The 20,538-nt window shown below is 48.2% G+C and overlaps 1 protein-coding gene across 1 annotated transcript in view; it reads left to right on the plus strand.

Annotated features, from left to right (window-relative positions):
• The window catches only part of XPO1 (exportin 1), an 88,712-nt gene that overhangs the window by 53,714 nt on the left and 14,460 nt on the right, over positions 1–20,538 (plus strand). The window contains exons 12-16 of the mRNA XM_050952030.1: positions 13,798–13,995; positions 15,304–15,442; positions 18,724–18,905; positions 19,920–20,076; positions 20,257–20,420. Of these exons, the coding sequence (XP_050807987.1) occupies positions 13,798–13,995; positions 15,304–15,442; positions 18,724–18,905; positions 19,920–20,076; positions 20,257–20,420 (840 nt within the window). The remainder of the gene's footprint in view (positions 1–13,797; positions 13,996–15,303; positions 15,443–18,723; positions 18,906–19,919; positions 20,077–20,256; positions 20,421–20,538) is intronic.

The raw sequence follows: 20,538 nt of genomic DNA on the forward strand, positions 1-20,538 counted from the left end.
AGTTTTGTATAGCCCATGCCGTTCACCTTTCTGCCTCCTATCTCCCGGGAGTACGAAACACTCTAGCGGATCGACTGAGCAGGTCCTTCCGCTCGCACGAGTGGTCCCTCCGCCCAGACGTTGCCCTCTCACTCTTCCAGAGGTGGGGTCATCCCCGGATGGACCTCTTCGCGTCCAGGGAGAACAGGAAATGTCGAACATTCTGCTCCTTTCACGGTCGGGAGCCCCGGTCTATAGCGGATGCCTTCCTGATCCCATGGGCGACCCACCTGTTTTACGCGTTCCCTCCCGTTCCGCTGATACACAGGGTCCTCTTCAAGGTGCGCAGAGACAGAGCTCGTGTGATTCTGATAGCTCCAGCGTGGGCCAGACAACATTGGTACCCCATGTTGCTGGACCTCTCAGTAGCCAACCCAGTTGCCCTGCCCCTTCATCCGGACCTGATCACCCAGGACCACGGCAGGCTCTGTCACCCGGACCTTCGGTCTCTGCACCTTACGGCATGGCTCCTGCGTGGTTGACAGGCTCCGAGTTACGCTGCTCTACCCCGGTTCGGGAGGTTCTCCTGGGCAGTAGAAAGCTTTCCACCAGGGCTACTTACTCGGCTAAGTGGAAGCGTTTCTCCTGTTGGTGTTCGGAGAAAGGTCTTCTCCCTATGGAGATTCCCATCACCACTATTCTGGACTACATCTGGTCCCTCAAGGCCCAGGGTCTGGTGTTGTCGTCCCTTCGGGTTCACCTAGCGGCTATCTCCACGTTTCATCCTGGAGGGGACGGATGTTCCGTCTTCTCCCACCCTATGGTGGCGAGATTCCTGAAGGGACTGGAACGTCTCTATCCACAGATCTGCCCTCCTGCCCCTTCATGGGATCTCAACCTGGTCCTAACTTGGCTCATGGGTCCTCCATTTGAGCCGTTAGCTACTTGCTCCCTGCTCTATCTCTCATGGAAGACCGCCTTCCTAGTGGCCATCACCTCAGCTAGACGGGTGTCAGAACTACGGGCCCTCACAGTAGATCCCCCGTATACGGTCTTCCATAAAGACAAGGTGCAGCTGAGACCACACCCTGCCTTTCTTCCCAAGGTGGTCTCAGCTTTCCACATTAACCAGGAGATCTTCCTCCCCGTCTTTTTCCCAAAGCCCCATTCGTCCCGCAGGGAGCAACAGCTCCACTCGCTAGATGTCCGGGCGCTAGCATTTTATGTGGACAGGACCAAACCCTTCCGCAAGTCCCCCCAGTTATTCATGGCGGTAGCGGACCGGGTCAAGGGACTACCGATTTCCTCGCAGAGGATATCTTCCTGGGTTACCTCCTGTATCAGGACCTGTTATGACCTGGCCCACGGTCCGACGGGCCGTGTGACTGCTCACTCCACCAGAGCACAGGCGTCATCGCTGGCTTTCCTTGCCCGCGTGCCGATCCAAGACATTTGTAGGGTGGCGACCTGGTCATCGGTCCACACATTCGCTTCCCATTACGCCCTGGTTCAGCAGTCCAGAGATGATGCGGCCTTTGGCTCTGCAGTGCTCCAGGCCGCGACTTCTCACTCCGACCCCACCGCCTAGGTAAGGCTTGGGGTTCACCTACCTGGAATGGATATGAGCAATCACTCGAAGAAGAAAAGACGGTTACTCACCTTGTAACTGGTGTTCTTCGAGATGTGTTGCTCATATCCATTCCACACCCGCCCTCCTTCCCCACTGTCGGAGTAGCCGGCAAGAAGGAACTGAGGAGCAGGCGGGCCGGCAGGGGTATATATCAAGTGCCATAGTGGCGCCACTCTAGGGGGCGACCTGCCGGCCCACTGGAGTTGCTAGGGTAAAAAAGTTTCCGGCAAACGTGCACGCGCGGCGCGCACGCCTACCTGGAATGGATATGAGCAACACATCTCGAAGAACACCAGTTACAAGGTGAGTAACCGTCTTATCTAGGGGTCATAGTAGACCACAAGCTTAATATGAGTCAACAGTGTGATACTGTTGCAAAAAAAGTAAACGTGATTCTGGGATGCATTAACAGGTGTGTTGTAAACAAGACACGAGAAGTCATTCTTCCGCTTTACTCTGCGCTGGTTAGGCCTCAACTGGAGTATTGTGTCCAGTTCTGGGCACCGCATTTCAAGAAAGATGTGGAAAAATTGGAGAGGGTCCAGAGAAGAGCAACAAGAATGATTAAAGGTCTTGAGAACATGACCTATGAAGGAAGGCTGAAGGAATTGGGTTTGTTTAGTTTGGAAAAGAGAAGACTGAGAGGGGACATGATAGCAGTTTTCAGGTATCTAAAAGGGTGTCATCAGGAGGAGGGAGAAAACTTGTTCACCTTAGCCTCCAATGATAGAACAAGAAGCAATGGGCTTAAACTGCAGCAAGGGAGATTTAGGTTGGACATTAGGAAAAAGTTCCTAACTGTCAGGGTAGTTAAACACTGGAATAGATTGCCTAGGGAAGTTGTGGAATCTCCATCTCTGGAGATATTTAAGAGTAGGTTAGATAAATGTCTTTTAGGGATGGTCTAGATAGTATTTGGTCCTGCCATGAGGGCAGGGGACTGGACTCGATGACCTCTCGAGGTCCCTTCCAGTCCTAGAGTCTGAGTCTATGATCCTGGCACAATGGTCACTGAGCCACAGCCTTTTAAAGGTGCATCAGAGGGCGTTACACCAGTCTGAGTTCCAGATTCGTCCCCTCTCTTGTTGTTGGACCATCTTGTTGCCCTTCAGCCAAGCATGGTCATAGATAACATCGAACTGTTGAGTCCTCAATTCAGTAACAGTTGGTTACACCCTCCAGTTTGTATCTACTTCTCCCTTCCATCCCCGACCCTGGTCCCTCTTCAGGGTCCCTTCTCATCAGCAATTCCTTGCCAGGGAGATGCAATCCCTACTACTTGTGGGGCCCTGTAGTCCGTTGGAGGGAGTAACCCCTTCCCCTCCGAGTCTGTGGGCAGCCAATCTGACTCAATAAGTCTCTGGGAGGCCACCTGGCATGGGAAATCAGCAGGGCCATGGGAGATGTGAGTGCAGGTCTGTGATTAGGGCCGAACAAGAAACACAGAGCCCAGCCCCGATCAGGGAGGGTCAGCAAAGCGTCTCTGGGTCAGGCCTGTACTTGGGCTGGATAGCCAAATAGTCAGTTAGCCCGGGCCCTTAATCAGGGTGGGGCAGCAAAGGGTCTGAGGGCTCAGGCCTGCACTCAGGCTGAGCGGCAAAACAGTCGAGCCTCCTAGCCCTTGCAGAGAGCCGACAAGCGCAGGCTTCTTGCCTGGGAAAGGGGGAGACTGCAACCCACGGGTTGGAGTGGCAGGGGGACGCAGACCCACCCACTCCACTGCATCCCGGCCGAGGGCCCTAGCAGTGACAGAGCAGTCTGCCATTGGGTCAGTGGGGATCCTGACTGCAACACACTGTTCTTAGAGTGGTGGTTCACATCCATTCAAAGTGCGTGTGTGCGTGCCGCCTGCACGCGAGCCGGAAGATTTTCCCCTACCAGTGTCCCTGGAGTGGCGCCACCACGGCTCCCTATAAAGGGTCCCGCCGACCCTCCACCCCCTCAGTTCCTTCTTACCGCTGGTGACAGCTAGCTGGAAGTTCTCTTGCGTAGCATTTTGGTAATGTCCTATCCTTACCGTTTAGTCCGTGTATTCAGTTATTTTATAGTTAGTTAGATAGATCTTTGTATATAGTTTTCGTAGTCCCACCCCCCACTCCCCCCGCAGAGTCTTCATCGCTCACTGGGGCATGCTCGGGTCTCCCGGGTTCAAAATCTTCAAGAACTGCGGGAAATTCATGCCCAAGAGTGACCCACACTCTGCGTGTTTGAGGTGCCTCAGAGAGAGCCACCAAAAGAACTGGTGCTCTATCTGTAGAGGCTTCCGCCCACGAACTCTTAAGGACAGGGCTCAAAGACTTACAGTCCTCCTGATGGAGGCAGCCCTATGACCACCCTTGGACCCAGAACCGGCCAAGGTGGGGCCCAGCACATCATCCGCGGTGTGGAGTGCCCCAGCACCGGCATCAGGACTTAGGGCCCAGCCCAAGTCATCGAAAACCCGGTACTGGACGGAGTCGGGTCATAGGAAGTCTGCCTCAGTGTGGCACCACTCACCTTCGTCAGTGCCCGACAAGAGAAGGAAGCCGGTGAGGGATCGGTCACCCCACCAGGATCCGAGGCCAAAGCCATCCGCAAGTGTAAGCGGACAGGCTAGGCTGCAGCCCTCGGCGGTTCCGTCGACTCCTGCACCGCAGAGAGGGCGGTTGAGTCTGGACCAGCCTAATTCCCCAGACCTCAGCAGAGACATATGCCCCCTGTCGACGCCAGAGGCGTTCGAGGCGGCCTCAGGCCTAATGGGTCTCCCAGCACCGGCCTCCCTGCATCGTAGGGAGTTGCCTACTGTGGCCCGTCCACCAGTGCAATCTAGAGGCAAGCCGGCCATGCTGTCGCCTCCCTCCCCTCACCGTGCAAGACCAGATGAGAGGCTCCCCGCCGCCTCGGCACCGGGCGCTGCTCCCCACAGATCCTCGTACTCAGAGACCTCAGACTCAGAGGCAGACTCCTATCGCTCCAGCCAGTCGCGGAGCAGGAGATTGGTGTCGGGGGTGAGCCACCAACGTTACCCGCAGTGGCAGCAACAATGGCAGCCACCCTCGCAGTGGCTGTTTTGGACTCCCTGGGCCTACCATCAGTTGGTAGGCCAGGCGTTTGGCCCTCGGTCATGGTCGGCTTCGGTGTCCTTGATGTTGGTGGCCCCAGCGCAGCTGCCTCCCCCATCGGCACCGTCACCGGGCAGGGGTCTGCCATCGTCAAATTCAGCACCCCCTAGCCGGGCACCGGCACCGGCTTTCGTTCGGGCTCCGCCAGCACTGCATGATACGCCAAGTCGCTCACTGGCGACCCCGGTACCGGCCGCGGTGCCGCATTTACACTCGGAACCGGCACCGCAACCTCAGTACCGTGTGCCGCAGGACCCCGAGGGGCCGCATGCACTGGAGGAAGGGCCGCTCCATGTAATCTCCTCGTCGTCCTTCCCAGACGAGGCGGTCTCGGGCACGGCTGCGGCACCGGCCCTAGAGGACACTCGAATCCTTCAACAATTGCTTCGGCCAGCAGCTCAAAGCATCGCAATCCAAGCGGAGATCGAGGTGAACACGGACCCTGTAGTGGACATTTTGGCCCCCTCGGGGCCATCCAAGGTGGCCCTCTCGCTGATAAATACTATAGCTGATACGACCCGCACCCTATGGCAAACACCAGCCTCATTGGCCCCTACCACCAAGAGGACGGAGCGGCATTACTTCGTCCCCTCTAAAGGGCATGAACACCTGTGCACCCACCCTTCCCTGGACTCCCTGGTAGTAGATGCAGCTAACCAGCGGGAGCGTCAAGGGTTTCAGGGGTCAACACCGAAGAGCAGGGATGCAAAAAGACTTGAGCCCTTTGGTAGAAAGGTGTACTTCACTGGGGGACTCCAACTCCGCATTGCCAATCAACAGGCAATAGTAAGCCGATATGGCCACAACACGTATAGGTCCATGTCAAAATTTGCGGATCTCCTTCCCCAGGACTCGAGATCAGAGTTTTCGGCCCTAGTAGAGGAGGGCAAACTGATTTCTCAGCCTCCCTCCAGGCCGCCTTAGATGTGGCAGACTCAGCCTCGTGCACCCTGGCCACAGGCCTGGTCATGCGGCGGGGGGCCTGGCTCCAGGTCTTGGGCCTGCCCTATGAGGTCCAGCAGACGATTCAAGACCTCCCCTTCAAAGGGCAGACGCTGTTTTCGGAGAAAACGGACAAACGTCTCCATAGCTTAAAGGACTCGAGGGCCACGCTTCGCTCACTGGGCTTGCATACCCCTGCAACCCAGTGCAGACAATTTAGGCCGCAGGCGGCCCCTCACCCATACCAGCCACAGACTCGCCAGGAGCTGGGGTGCAGGCGGGGCATAAATGGCAGGAGGCGTCACCGGCGCCACTCCTCCGGCCAGGCGTCTGGCCAATCGAGACCACCATCTGGGCCTTGACCCCCTATTTGATGGTATGGTTGAGGGCGACCTACCAATCGAGACTCTGGATCTTTCCACCCCTACCTTTGGGACACGTCTGTCCCACTTCTACCGTGCCTGGTCCCAAATTACGTCGGACAAATGGGTGCTCTGCACGGTAGAGAGGGGATATTCTATCCAGTTCTCCTCTCTTCTGCCCCACCAACCTCCCTCCCTCCCTTGTCCCTCTTCAGGGACCCTTCTTACGAGCAACTTCTAATTCAAGAAGTGAAGTCCCTCACGGAGGCAGGGGCGGTGGAGGAAGTCCCACGGGAGCTCAAGGGCAAAGGCTTCTACTCCCCGTATTTTCTCATACCGAAGGCATAAGGGGGCCTGAGACCCATCCTAGACTTGCAGCAGCTGAACAAGTTTGTGAGGAAACTCGAGTTGCGCTTTGTCTCCCTGTCCTTGATCATCCCCTCCCTGGATCCAGGAGATTGATATGCCGTCTTTAACTTCAAGTACGTCTATTTCCACATTGCTGTAATTCCACAGCACTGTCGGTACCTCAGGTTCGTCGTGGCCGATGTCCATCTGCAGTTCATGGTGCTCCCGTTTGGCCTGTCAGCTGCTCCCAGGGTCTTCACGAAGTGCATGACAGTCATGGCGGCCTTCCTGCACAGGCGGGGCATCCAGGTATTCCCCTACCTGGACGACTGGCTCATAAAGGGCCACTCCAAGGAGCAGGTGGAGACCCAGGTGTGCTTCATCGAGCGGACCTTTCTCAATCTTGGCCTCCTCTTGAACGAAGCCAAATCCACCCTATCTCCGATGCAACGAATAGAATTCATAGGAGCGGATCTGGACTCCACACATGCCAAAGCATATCTGCCGGAGTCCAGGTTCCGTGCAATTTCTGAGCTCATCCTCGGACTGCACCGCGCCCCGGTCACCATGGCGCGAGTTTGCCTCTGGCTGCTGGGCCACATGGTGGCATGCACCTATGTGGTGGTCCATGCCAGACTCCGGCTTCGCCCGCTGCAGTCCTGGTTGGCGACAGTTTATCGCCCAGGCAGGGACCCCCTGGACTCAGTAGTGTCCATTTGCCGCTTGGTGCTGAGCTCGCTACGGTGGTGGCTCGACCAGCGGGAAGTCTGCATGGGTGTCCCCTTTGCTGCCCCGCAGGCCTCCCTCTCCCTGGTGACAGGCGCCTCGAATCGAGGTTGGGGAGTGCACCTGGGATGCCTCAGAACGCAGGGCTTTTGTGGTTGCCAGAGGACCTCAAGTTGCATATCAATGTCAAGGAGCTGAGAACGGTCCGCCTGGTGTGTTTGACCTTCTGGTCTCACCTGGCCGGCAAGTGTGTTTTCCGTCCTTTTGGACAACACGGCGGCAGTCTTTTATATCAAAAAACAGGGAGGTGCACGCTTCTCTCCCCTCTGCAGGGAAGCCCGTGCACTGTGGGATTTCTGCGTTCACAGTGCTACCCACCTGACGGCGTTCTGTCTTCCAGGGGAGCAGAACGGTTTGGCGGACACCCTCGGCCGCTCATTCCAGGGTCACGAATGGTCCCTCTGATGGGATGTGGTGCGCTCAATTTTCCAGCTCTGGGGCTTTCCCCAGTTAGACCTGTTTGCTTCAAGGGAAAACAGGAAGTGCCAACAGTTTTGCTCCCTCTTGGGCCACAGTTGGGGGTCTCTGTCGGACACCTTCCTTCAGCCATGGGAGGACGGTCTGCTCTACGCCTTCTCTCCGATCCCCCGATACACAGGGTGCTTTTAAAGGTTCGCAGGGATCACGCCAGGGTAATCCTGATAGCTTCGGCATGGTCGCGCCAGCATTGGTACACGTCATTCCTGCACATGTCCGTTCAGGCACCCCTGATGCTGCCCCTCCTCCCGGACCTGATCATGCAGGACCGGGGCTCCCTCCACCATCCAAACCTCGAGTCCTTTCACCTCACAGCCTGGATGCTCCATGGCTGAACCCGGTGGAGTTGCAGTGCTCCCAGCAGGTCTGGCAGGTGCTGCTGGGTAGCAGGAAACCGTCAACTAGGGCCACCTACCTGGCTAAATGGAAGCGCTTCTCCATATGGTCGGGTCAGCGGGGTCTCGACCCGCTGGGGGTACCAATTCCAGCTGTCCTTGACTATTTGCTTCACCTAAGACAACTGGGCCTCTCCTTTTCCTCCATTCGCGTTCACCTGGCAGCCATATCCACTTTTCATCCGGGAGAGGGGCGTGCCTCGGTGTTTGCAAACCCACTGGTTGGGCATTTCCTCAAAGGTATGGGCAGGCTCTTCCTGCATGTGCGTCAGCCGACCCCTGCTTGGGACGTGAATCTGGTCCTCTTGGGGCCTCCCTTCGAGCCTCTGGCTTCGTGCTCCCTGCTGTGCCTGTCGTACAAGACCGCCTTCCTGGTGGCAATGACCTCGGCCCGATGGGTGTCGGAGCTTCGAGCGTTAACATCTGAGCCCCCGTACAGAGTCTTCTACAAGGACACAGTCCAACCTAGATCTCATCTGGCTTTCCTACCCACGGTCGTTTCACAATTCCACATGGGCCAAGATATCTTTCTCCCGGTGTTTTATCCGAAACCACACACCTCCAGTGAAGAGTGGAGGCTACACTCCCTGGATGTCCGCAGGGCCTTGGCCTTTTACATAGAGCGTACCAAGCCGTTCAGACGCTCAACCCAGCTCTTCATTGCAGTGGCAGAAAGGATGAAGGGGCTCCTGGTCTCCTCTCAGCGAATCTCTTCGTGGATCGCGACTTGCATCCGGGAATGCTACCATATAGCTAAGACTCCTGTTCCTCCGGTCACGGCCCACTCCACTAGGGCGCAGGCCTCCTCTGCGGCGTTCCTGGCTCAGGTTCCGACTCAAGAGATTTGTAGAGCGGCCACGTGGTCCTCCGTCCACACATTCTCGTCTCACTATGCCATCACGCACCAAGCTAGGGATGATGCAGCCCTCGGTCGCGCAGTACTCCAGTCAGCAGTGATCTCCAACCCCACCTCCTAAGGTTAAGTTTGTGAGTCACCTACTTTGAATGGACATGAACAACCAATTGAAGAAGAAAAAACGATTACCCACATTTTAGTAACTGTTGTTCTTCGAGATGTGGTGTTCATGTGCATTCCAACACCCACCCTCCTGCCTCTCTGTTGGAGTGCCGGCAAGAAGGAACTGAGGGGGTGGAGAGTCGGCGGGCCCCTTTATAGGGCACTGTGGTGGCGCCACTCCAGGGGGCGCCCAGGCCGACCCTACGGACGCTGCTAGGGGAAAATCTTCTGGCTGGCATGCACGCGCACACGTACTTTTGAATGGACATGAACAACACATCTCGAAGAACAACAGTTACTAAAAGGTGGGTAACCGTTTTATTCACTTGCTGTCAGCATTGCAGTCAGACACGGGTCAGCTACCCCTGGGCCACTTCCTAACTCCCCCTCAGAACGTACCTATCTCTGAAGAGGGTCATTGGGGAAGAGGGCCTCTGTCAGGGCTTGCATCTGCTCCGTGTTCGGGTCTGTAAATGGTCCTGGCAGTCGTCTGCTTCCTCAGGGTCTGTGGCAGCCTCCCAGCTCAGGAGCTCGTAGAAGGCATCTGGCTCCTCTGAGGCCCCAACTGAGTTCTCCAGCCCACCTTTTATACTTCCTGTCCCACCCACTCACTTCTGGTGGGAGGGTTGAGTGTGGCGTGGCTCCGTCCACCAAGGTTCAGTGAGGGACCCCTCCCTCTCCAGGTCTGTGGGCAGCCAGTCCGCTTCACTACAGGGCTATAGAGGATGTTCCTTGAGAGGGAAGAAGTGGATGGGTGAGATTGTATGGCCTGCATTGTGCAGGAGGTCAGACTAGATGATCATAATGGTCCCTTCTGACCTTAAAATCTGAGTCTATATAAGTTTTTCTCTCTCAGTATTTCGAAGGCCAGAGGGGGCCTAAGGCCCATCTTGAACCTGCATCACCTCAACAGATATCTCAAGAAACTAAAGTTCTACATAGTCTCTCTGACCTCCGTCATACCCTCCCTAGATCCAGGAGACTGGTATGCCTCCCTCAGTTTAATGGAGCTTGCTTTCACATCTCTATCTTCCACAGTCACTGAAGATTTCTCAGGTTTGTACGGGGTCAACACCACTATCAATCCACCGCTCTCCCCTTCAGCCTATCAGCAGCCCCACAGGTCTTCACGAAGTGTATGACAGGAGTAGCAGCCTTCCTCATGCACCGTGTGCAAGTCTATTCGTGCCTCGATGGCTGGCTGATCAAAGGTCAGTTGCATGCTCAGGTACAGCACAGCATCAGTACAGTCCGGGCCACCTTCTGGGCACTGGGCCTGCTGATTAAACAAGCAAAGTCAACTCTGGTCCCAGCTCAGAGAGTAGAGTTAATCGGGGCAGTGCTTGACTCAGCCCAATCAGAGTCTGCCTTTTGGAGGCCCAATTTCCAACTTATGTCGGACCTGATATCCAACATCACAGTCCACCAGTGATGACTGTTCAGGTCTGCCTCAGACTATTGGGACACATGGAAGCATGTACTTACCTGGTACAGTATGCAAGGCTGCGCCTCTAGCCCCTCCAGATGTGGGTGACATATGTCTACTCCCTGAGTAGACACCATTTAGACTCACTGTCCCACCTACAGTCCTCGCTTCCCTGACCTGATGGAGAGACCCAGAATCTGTAATGTTAGGGGGTACCCTTTGCTGGTCCTCCACTGTCTGTAGCCTTAACCTCAGTTAGACCTAGATGGGGAGCCCACCTCAATTTCAGGACCCAAGGCCTCTGGTCCCAAGAACAACTCTCCCTACATATAAATGTCTGGGAACTCAGGGCTTAGCTTGCCACAAGTTCATTCCCTAGACCTCAAGGAAAGTGGTAAAGTCCTGACAGACAACATCACGTCCATGTTTTATATCAACAAGCTCAATCTTCAGCCGGAAATGTGCTGGCGGATCACATCACAGAGCTTTTTTTTCCTTACCATGAGTGTGGTTTTATTTTTTTTTTTCACCTGGAAGTCTTCAGGGTCATCTTCCAGAGGTAAGAGCCTCCCCAGTTGGACCTATTTGCTACGAAGCAGAACAGGAAATGCCATCAGTACTGCTTGCTGTGTGGCCTCCCTCTCCAATGCCTTCCTGCTCTTGTGCACAGACCATGTACTATATAGACCTTTCCTCCAGTCCCCTTGGTTCACAATGTTCTCCTAAAAATCAAATGAGACAAGAGAAGGGTTATCCTGATAGCACGCTGGCATTGATTTGGCATGCCTCTGGACCTCAGTGGCAGCACCACTCACGCTCCCACTCTGCCCAGACTTGATCTCACAAGACCATGGCAGGTTACTTCACCTGAACCTCGCCTTACTGCACCTGACTGCATGGATGCTGAACCCTGAGGAACAGGTCTGCTTGGATCAGGTCTTGCAAAGTAATTGTCTTCCACCAGGGCTACCTACTTGGCTAAGTAGAAACGTGTCTCTTGCTGGGCCTCTGAATAGAATCTCTCTCCGTTCTGATCTTCTCTGCAATCTGTCTTAGACTGCTCCACCTAATACAGCAAGGTCTGGCTCTCTCATCTATTAAGGTTCATTCATTTCAGCCTTCCGCCCTCCAGTGAATGGCAGATCGGTGTTCTTCCACGAGATGACGGTCTAGTTTCTCAAGGAGTTGGAAAGATTCTATCCTCAGGGTTGCAAACCAACCCCTCCTTCACCATGGGACTTAAACTTGGTCCCGTTGAGGCTCACAGGGTGTCCCCCCTTAAGTTGTTAGCATTGTACTCCAAAGCTCACTTTTTTGCTGGCTGTCCTCTCGGCCAGCAGGGTCTCTGAGATAAAGGCCTGACGTCGCAATCTCCTTAAATGGTGTTCTTCACTGACAAGTTCCAGCTGCAACCCCATTCAGCCTTTTTACCAAAGATGATGTCACAAATCCATAACAATCAGGTCATTTTTCTACTTGCCTTCCGAAAACCCAACACCCACTAAGGAACATTGGCTTCGTATGTTGGACCTTAGGCAGGCTCTCGCCTTTTTATATTGAAAGGAGTAAGCCCTTCCACAAATCCAAACAACACTGTAGCAATAACGGAAAGGATGAGAGAACTACTTGTTTTATCGCAAAGAATCTCATCCTGACTAACTGCATGTATTCAGGCTTGCTATGAGCAGGTGAACATCCTGCTTCTGCCATTGTGACTGCTTATTCCACAATATCCCAGGCTTCATCAGCAGCACCCAGTGCAGGTACAAGTCCAGGACATCTGCAGAGCCGTGACCTGATTGTTGAGTTGTACCTTCGCGACCCACTACACCATCCCCCAACAGGCACAAGATTGATGCCAGTTTCGGGAGATCAGTGTTACAGTCAGTATGTCCATGAACTCTGAGCCCACCTCCTGGGGTACTGTTTCTAGCATGGAATGGACATGAGCAAGCTCTCGAAGAGCAAATGGTTACTAACCTTTTGTAACTGTTGTTCTTTGGGATATGTTGCCGTGACCATTCCATGACCCACCCTCCTAGGTCTTTGTCAGAGTTACCAGCAAAAAGGAACTGAGATGGTGCAGAACCAGTGGCGCCTCTTATACCAGTGCATACCCGTGCGACACCAGAGGGCTCTGGAGTCAGCCCTATGGATACCACTAAGGGGAAAATCTCTGGCAACAGTGCGGGCAACACGCACACGCCTAGCATGGAATGGACGTAAGAAAAAGTTATGGAAAGGTTAGTAAATTTTTTGCCAGTGTGAAAGCAAACATAGTAGTAGTTCAACTAGTCTTTCCATTGCTATCCCATATTGTATCAAGGACCTTTTGAAATCTCTCAGTTTGCTGCTTGTGGGAGCTATGCAGGGTTCTGTGCTACTCAGGTGGCATTCCATATGAAACTGTTTAGAACTGTGTTCATGTTGTTTTGAAACCGATGGATCACTTGATTCTCCTAGCGTGCACAGCCTATGGGGACTACATCTAAAGATATTTCACTCCTTCCAACTGATCTCGTCCACAGTTGGCTGGTGATGTGGGATGTTGGTATCAACTGGAGGGAAAGATTAGCTAAGAGAGCATTGAATGTTGGAGCGTGTAGCCGAAACTCATGATTCCATATCAGAAATACAGTATACCAAATAGATTCCTTTTAATGTTGTGGTGTGCATATTGGTCAGCACCACTGCAGTAAGGAGAAAAAGGAAGTTATAAATAAAAGTAACTTTTATTTCCCTTCATGTGTCCTGATATAAATTTTCATTGAGTGCAAATGAGGAATGTTTGCCTTTCCTCTGTCAGCAGTTTAAACATCTACCGTCTGTGAGCAGCAAAAGATGATGCACTCAACAAAGACTACTTCTTCAAAATGCTGAACTCCACAACACTATGACAGTGGTAATCTCGAGTAACCAGATATTGGTATTGTCCTGCTGACAAACACCTTGGTTTAGGAGACTGTAAAATCAGTGTCTTGCAGAAACTCAAGAGATGATTATCTTGATTAATCAAGAATTATACATAGAGATTCAATTATTTTGAGAAATTATCACCTTTTAATCAGGTTATTGTAACTTTTGAAAAGTATAGGTGTGTATGTTGGAAAAGTTCTCTGTGGTCATAGTCATGGCAGTTGATCATTTCTTGGTGCTGACCTTTAATTGTAATTGTAACATATTAATTCCTTTTGTTTCTAAACGTTATGGCAAAGATATATAAAAAGACTCACTAAAACAGTTTGGATAAATAAACCTTCAGCATCAAGGTATTATCCACAGAAAATACTGGTTGACCAATAACTCAGTTTTGTGTAAATCACATTTCTGTAGGCTCTTCACTATATGTTGCTGGTGTCAGAAGTTGAAGAAACGGAAATTTTTAAGATTTGTCTTGAATACTGGAATCATTTGGCTGCTGAACTGTATAGAGAGAGTCCATTTTCGACATCTGCTTCTCCATTGCTTTCGGGAAGTCAACATTTTGATGTTCCTCCCAGGAGACAGCTTTATCTGCCTGTTCTGTCAAAGGTAATGTTAGGGGAATTCATGTTTAATTGAATGTGCCATAAGTAGGGCTCCGTGTTGGTCACAGAAGTTACATATTCTGTAACTTTTGCAGTGGCTGACCCTAGGGCTGCCCGAGCAGCTATCTCGGGGGCCAGGTGCTCAGGTGGCTCCGCAGCCAGCTGTTACTGGGCTGACCCCAGGGCCAGCTACAGTGGCCGCTGCTCATACAGCCCAGGGCAGCAGTCCCGGGGGCGGCCAGAGCAGCTTCTGCTCAGCGGATCCTAACAGCTGGTGCTGATGCACCGCCCCAGCAGTGGTTCCCTGGGGCACCCTCCCCTCCCCTCCCGTAGTAATCAGGCATATTTATAGTATAAGTCATGGACAGGTCACGGGCAATAAACAAAAATTCTTTGCCTGTGACCTATCTGATTTTTACTAAAAATACCTGTGACTAAATCGTAGCCTTAGCCATAAGTTTACATATATCCTTGTACAAAAGGAAATCTGTACTTTGTATGACCAGTGTCTCAGTATAAGGGAATATTTCTGACAACATTCCTGCTTTGGCTGGTGACTAGTTACTCCACCCCTTGAGCTATTAAATTGTGGCACCGGTATATCTTGTTTTATACCTTGTACATTAATACTCAGAGTACATGGAGGGACACTACTCATTAGTTAGTCTATGGCATCTAAACCTTTGTCAGTGGTAAAAATCATATAATCTCATCACCCATATTGAATACAAACTAAATGGAAAAAATTGAATAAACATCTTGATTAAATGTGCCTTAAATAACTTAATGCAGCATGAATGTTGACATCTTCCAATATCTCAGAAGTTTGGAAATTGAATTTTAACTTTCCCATACATTTGGTCTATTTGTGTGAGAGGTGCCCAGTAGGCATGTCAAGTCCTCTAAGATTATCTTTGTCTTCTGGTTTAAAGCATATATTTTGAAGTCCTGTTTGTATTTTGGTTAAAGTATGTATGTGCTCTGCATTTCAAGGCCAAAATATAGTCCTTATCTTAATGGAAAGAGGAGGCCTCAGTGGAAGAGACTATATTTTGATTGCGTCATGCTTCCTTTCTTTTTGGCATTCTTCTGAGTTAAAATAACTCCGTTAGTAACTTCTTTCATAACTAGGCGTAAGTGTCTGTCTAAGGCTAAACCTATTGGAGACCATAAAGTCTTCTTGTTTTACTCTCCTAACAAAAAATGCTTTGAAATATTTGACTGGTCAATTGACCGTTTACTCTTGAACTAGTCAAATGCTCAACCCTAAATGTGTCTTAATCTAAAACTGTTGATTCTCTGGTAAACATAGGTCCGGTTGTTAATGGTTAGCCGTATGGCTAAACCAGAAGAAGTGCTGGTTGTGGAAAATGATCAGGGGGAAGTTGTACGAGAGTTCATGAAGGATACAGATTCCATAAACTTGTACAAGAATATGAGGGAGACGCTGGGTAAGTTAACGACTTATCTGATCTTATGAATATACAGCAACAAAATATGAAATCCTTTGACTAAATGCTAGCTTACAATCTAATTTAGACAGACAACGCAAGGAAGAATAACTACTGATCAAGATAAGTGTGGGGAGAAGGTATGAGGGAGAAGAAATGCAAGAATGAGGAATGGAGTGCTACTCTAGGAAGACTCCCCGGAGAAGCAGTTGACTTAATTTTTAGAGTTTTTTCCTTGTCATTTTTTTGTCTTGAAGTTTATCTATTAATTTATTATGGTCAGGTGCAACCATTTTAAGTAAATAACACCAGAAAAAAATTAATAAATTAATGGAAAAATAAATGTGTGTGTGTGTATATAGGAGGGGGAAGTAGCTTAGGGGCATTATCTTAAAGGTTTTTAATTATTAGGACCAAGCTCTGCAGTTAAAGCTCATTAGTGAAGGAAACTAAGGTCTTGTTTACATTACCCAATTTTGTCAGCAAAAGGCAGTTTTTGCAAACAAAATGGTGGAGATGTACACAATACAAAGCTACTTTTGACAGCAAAACTCTGTGTTGCTGACAAAATAAAACCACCTTGATGAGAGGCATAAAGTTTTTTTTTTTTTGCGGCAAAATTAAGGTGACAAACTGTAGTCACTGTAGGCGCTGCTGTTCATTATAGCAGTATAAGTGGCTTCCCTCAGTGTGCTACAGTGCCCACCATGACTGCTCTGCTCGCTGTTTTGAACTCTGATCCCCTGTAGACATTCACCCTTCCACTTTCAAAAGTTCTGGGAAGCTTTGACATTCCTCAGCGTGGAGTACAGTTGCCAGGTGTCCAGTTTTCAACCGGAATGCACGGTTGAAAAGGAACCCTGGCAGCTCCCATCAGCACCACTGACCAGGCTGTTAAAAGTGCAGTCGGTAGCGCAGCAGGGCTAAGACAAGCTCTCTATGGCTCCTGGAAGCAGCCAGCATGTCCCTGTGGCTCCTTAAACAACTTTTTACAAGTCTCCTTGTCTGAGACATGACATACCAGCTCCAAAGGAGAACTTTTCAGAAGGTGTAGTCAATAAAAAAAGAGTCCTTTGGCACCTTATAGACTAATAGATGTATTGGAGCATAAGCTTTTGTGAGTGAATACCCACTTCATCAGACGCATGTCAGACATATGTTAGTCTATAAGATGCCACAGGACTCTTTGTTGCTTTTTACAGATCCAGACTAACACGGCTACCCCTCTGATACTTTTTAAAAAAAAAATCTTTGTAACCTTAATTATTCATTTGAAAAAAGAACCAACAACAAACTACCATCTTGACAGTGTCGTGCATAGTAGAAATAAAATTGGTTTTCCCATTACATCACAACTTTGAAAGAGTGTTTCCATTATGAAACATTAGAAATCATTCATACTAGGCATTATGAAAGAGTCCCTGCTGCTAGAAAGTATCAAGATGTTTGCTGAACAAATACACAAAATACTTCATTTACTTCTCCAATGTATAATTTTAAAAAATCTAAAGGTTTACTAAAGGAAATTCAAAAAAATTAAAAACCCCACTTTGGATTATTAGAATACAAAATGTGCATCTGTTAGTCATGAATAATTCTGGCAAGCACTGTGAACCACCATATTTAAGACTGTTTGAGCGAAATATCTGTAGGAGTAGTGAATATTATCACATCCTTTGACCACACTGTAGAGTACCTGATCAGTGTTTATTACATACCTAAGAAACAGTAGTCTTCAGCATTTGTTCTAGGTATGTAATATATCTACTCTTCTGCTTGGTATCTTCATCTGTTCAGTGATGGTTCTTCACCTTCCAGTTTGGTCATTGAATTCTAGCCATGTAATGTGTTCATCTTGTATATTCCTAGACCCAAAAAAACCTTGATGTTGAAAGTGTGCATCAGTAACTTCAGGATTTAAAAAAAAAAAAAAAAAAGAAATTACACTGGTGTAATTATCTTACAACAGTGTTCTAAACCATAGAAATTTAGAGTTAAAGATATACTTAATAGAAATCTAAACATAAGGCACCCAACTCTGCTACATCGTGGAATAAATATAGGATTATGAGTAAGGCATTTTAAGGGTGGTTGTACCAGATTATTTAGTCTGTTTAATCTATACTTTTTCCTTCTTTTTCCCCTCTCCTGATATTACAGGCATAGTTAAGGTTGCTTGGGTGTCTTAGTGCTTAGTTTTGAGACAACCATCATATCCCTGGAATTTTTTTTTACACTTGTTACTGATACGTATGCTCAACCTCAACTTCATCTTGATGTAGTTTGTTTCAGGGAAATTCCTTAGCTCTATTTAAAAAAAAAAAAAAAAAAAATTTCATACAGGAACAAGAAACATTGTTACCCTGCAATATGATGTAAATATACGTGTCAACCTTAAGTCACCTTTTTTTTTATTTTAACTGTAGTTTGGCTACTTTGATGTGCCAGTAAGAGTGCACCAGCTAGTTAAACTGGGTTTAGAACGGCCAGAGCAGTACAAAGCAGCCAAAGCATATTGGTGAATCTGGCCTTCAAGTTGCAGCTGACTTACTGATGTAGTGGACAGTCAATGAGACCATTGCTGTTAAAATTGAGGATGGGAGAGCTCTGGCTCTGAAGTCCTGAAGTGTCTGTGTGCAACTGGAGCTCAGGCAGCACTGTGGTGAGGGGCTTTTCAACAGGAGGCCCAAGGTAGCATGCATCCACAGAATCTTGAAAAAACAGTGACAGTTGAATCAAGTTATCTACTAGTGGGAACTCCATCTCCATTATAGCACTGAGTCATTATAACCAATAGAATTGTTGCGTGCAAACTAACAAGTGGTAAATCAACCCATCCCACTCATGTCACATTGGCCTCACTTACGGGTTACCTGAGCCTATGTAATCTTAACAATTAGATACAACCATTGTTAGTAATTTAGCTTAATAGCGGTCTAAGTTCTCCAAATGCAGTTTATGAACAAGATTTAATTAACGTTAACTATATAGAAAGTGTGAACTATCTGCGTTATATTGTTTAGGACAAAGAGAAAACTTGACGTAAATGTTAAACTTTTATAGAACCCTGTTTTTAATTATTTTTAACTCGTAAACTAACATTTGCTTAGTCCAGCGTGAACTTTTAAAGGAAGGATATGCTGTAGTTTTGTATGAAAACTGCATATATATGAAATAGAACTCAATCTCTGCTATGGAGTTGTGACCAGCACCTCCATAATGTACTATGACTGCTTAAAAAGTGGATTTGTAACATATTAAAATGTAATTGTTTCTTTCAGTTTATCTTACGCACCTGGATTATGCAGATACTGAACGAATAATGACAGAAAAACTTCACAATCAAGTGAATGGAACAGAATGGTCATGGAAGAATTTGAATACTCTGTGTTGGGCTATTGGGTCAATCAGTGGAGCAATGCATGAAGAGGATGAAAAACGATTTCTTGTTACAGTAATTAAGGTATAATGTCATAAAACTTGTGGGTTCTTCACATTCACGCCAGAACAGCTGGTAGGTTCAAAAGTGCAATGGTGATTTCTTTTAAATTCTTTGAAGATATTAACATTTGCTGCACATTTTTATTGAACTACACTGTAGAAAAAAGCAAACTGACTAGTCAGGATATATTACATTTGTATAAAATCATGTGAAAAGGAGCCTTGGCTATCATGCCTATAAAGGAAATTACCGAGATAACTTCTTCTGAATTAACCCAGTGTAAAACTTAAGTTTAGCGTGCATTTCTCTTTACTTTAAGGTCATAACCTTCACTACTATAGGCAGTGAGGGGAGAATAGCATTCTTGCCATATACATTTTTGATTTATTAGAATTTTAGTTTTATCAATAGATGTGTGACAGAGTGGAAAACCTGTCAAAACTGAGGCTCTGCTTGGTAAAATTCAAGATTCCTTAGAAAAGAGGCATTTCTTACCATGTTTTAAAAATTCACACAGTAATTCATATTAAATTATTTCTTTCAGTTGTCATTTTTTATACTCACCAATATAGACTAGTAGGTAGCCAGTCCCTTATGTTACAGGCAGAACGTAGGACTGGTTGGTTTTTATTAAATAAATTTCACAAACTGCTTGCCTTCACTTGGTACAAAACACTGAGGATTGCTTACACTTTTACATTCATACCTGAAGTGAATTTAAGTTCATGTGACAATTCTTAATAAGCTGTATTTAAAATAATTTCTGGGTAGAAAACTGCTTTCTTGTCCTTCCAAAAAGTTTTACTAAATCTCTGTAATTCTAATATCCTAACTTTAATCTACATTGTTCAAATGCATTGAAACAATTATGAAGCCTGATTTGGTGATCTTTTTGGTATTTGTCAGGTATTGCCAAACTACAGTTTTAGCATTGGTGGTTATAGTACTTTAAATTTTGCCCCATCACAGTTCTAAGAAAATACAAACATTAAACATGAAAAGAGAGACAAGTACAGGTTTTTTTTGCCCTTGCAGGATCTTCTGGGACTCTGTGAACAAAAGCGAGGGAAAGATAACAAAGCTATTATTGCATCAAATATCATGTATATAGTAGGTCAATATCCACGGTTTTTGAGAGCTCACTGGAAATTTTTGAAGACAGTAGTCAACAAGCTTTTTGAATTCATGCATGGTAAGTATGTTTGACGTTTCATCACTTTTCTGCTCACTAACACCTTAAATTTTTGGGGACCTAAATGTTCAAGTATTACTTTCATATTGGAGCTGCTGATTGCGTGTGTGCGCACGTGTACACACCTGTAGAATCTTTGTAAAGAGCATAAAAGTCACACATAATTATATTTTAATTTAGAAACCCATGATGGTGTCCAGGATATGGCTTGTGATACCTTCATAAAAATAGCACAGAAATGCCGCCGACACTTTGTTCAGGTTCAGGTGGGAGAAGTCATGCCATTCATTGATGAGATCCTGAACAACATTAATACAATCATTTGTGATCTTCAGCCACAGCAGGTATGTCAAATTCAGCAATGATACATAGTAGCTCTGGCTGATATTTAAAAGCCATGGTGAAATAGTGGTGGTGCTTTCTAGGAGACTTGAATTCTGTTTCCTAGTCTTGCTGGTAGGG

The sequence above is a fragment of the Gopherus flavomarginatus genome, chromosome 4, assembly GCF_025201925.1.
Source record: "Gopherus flavomarginatus isolate rGopFla2 chromosome 4, rGopFla2.mat.asm, whole genome shotgun sequence".
Lineage (NCBI taxonomy): Eukaryota > Metazoa > Chordata > Testudines > Testudinidae > Gopherus > Gopherus flavomarginatus.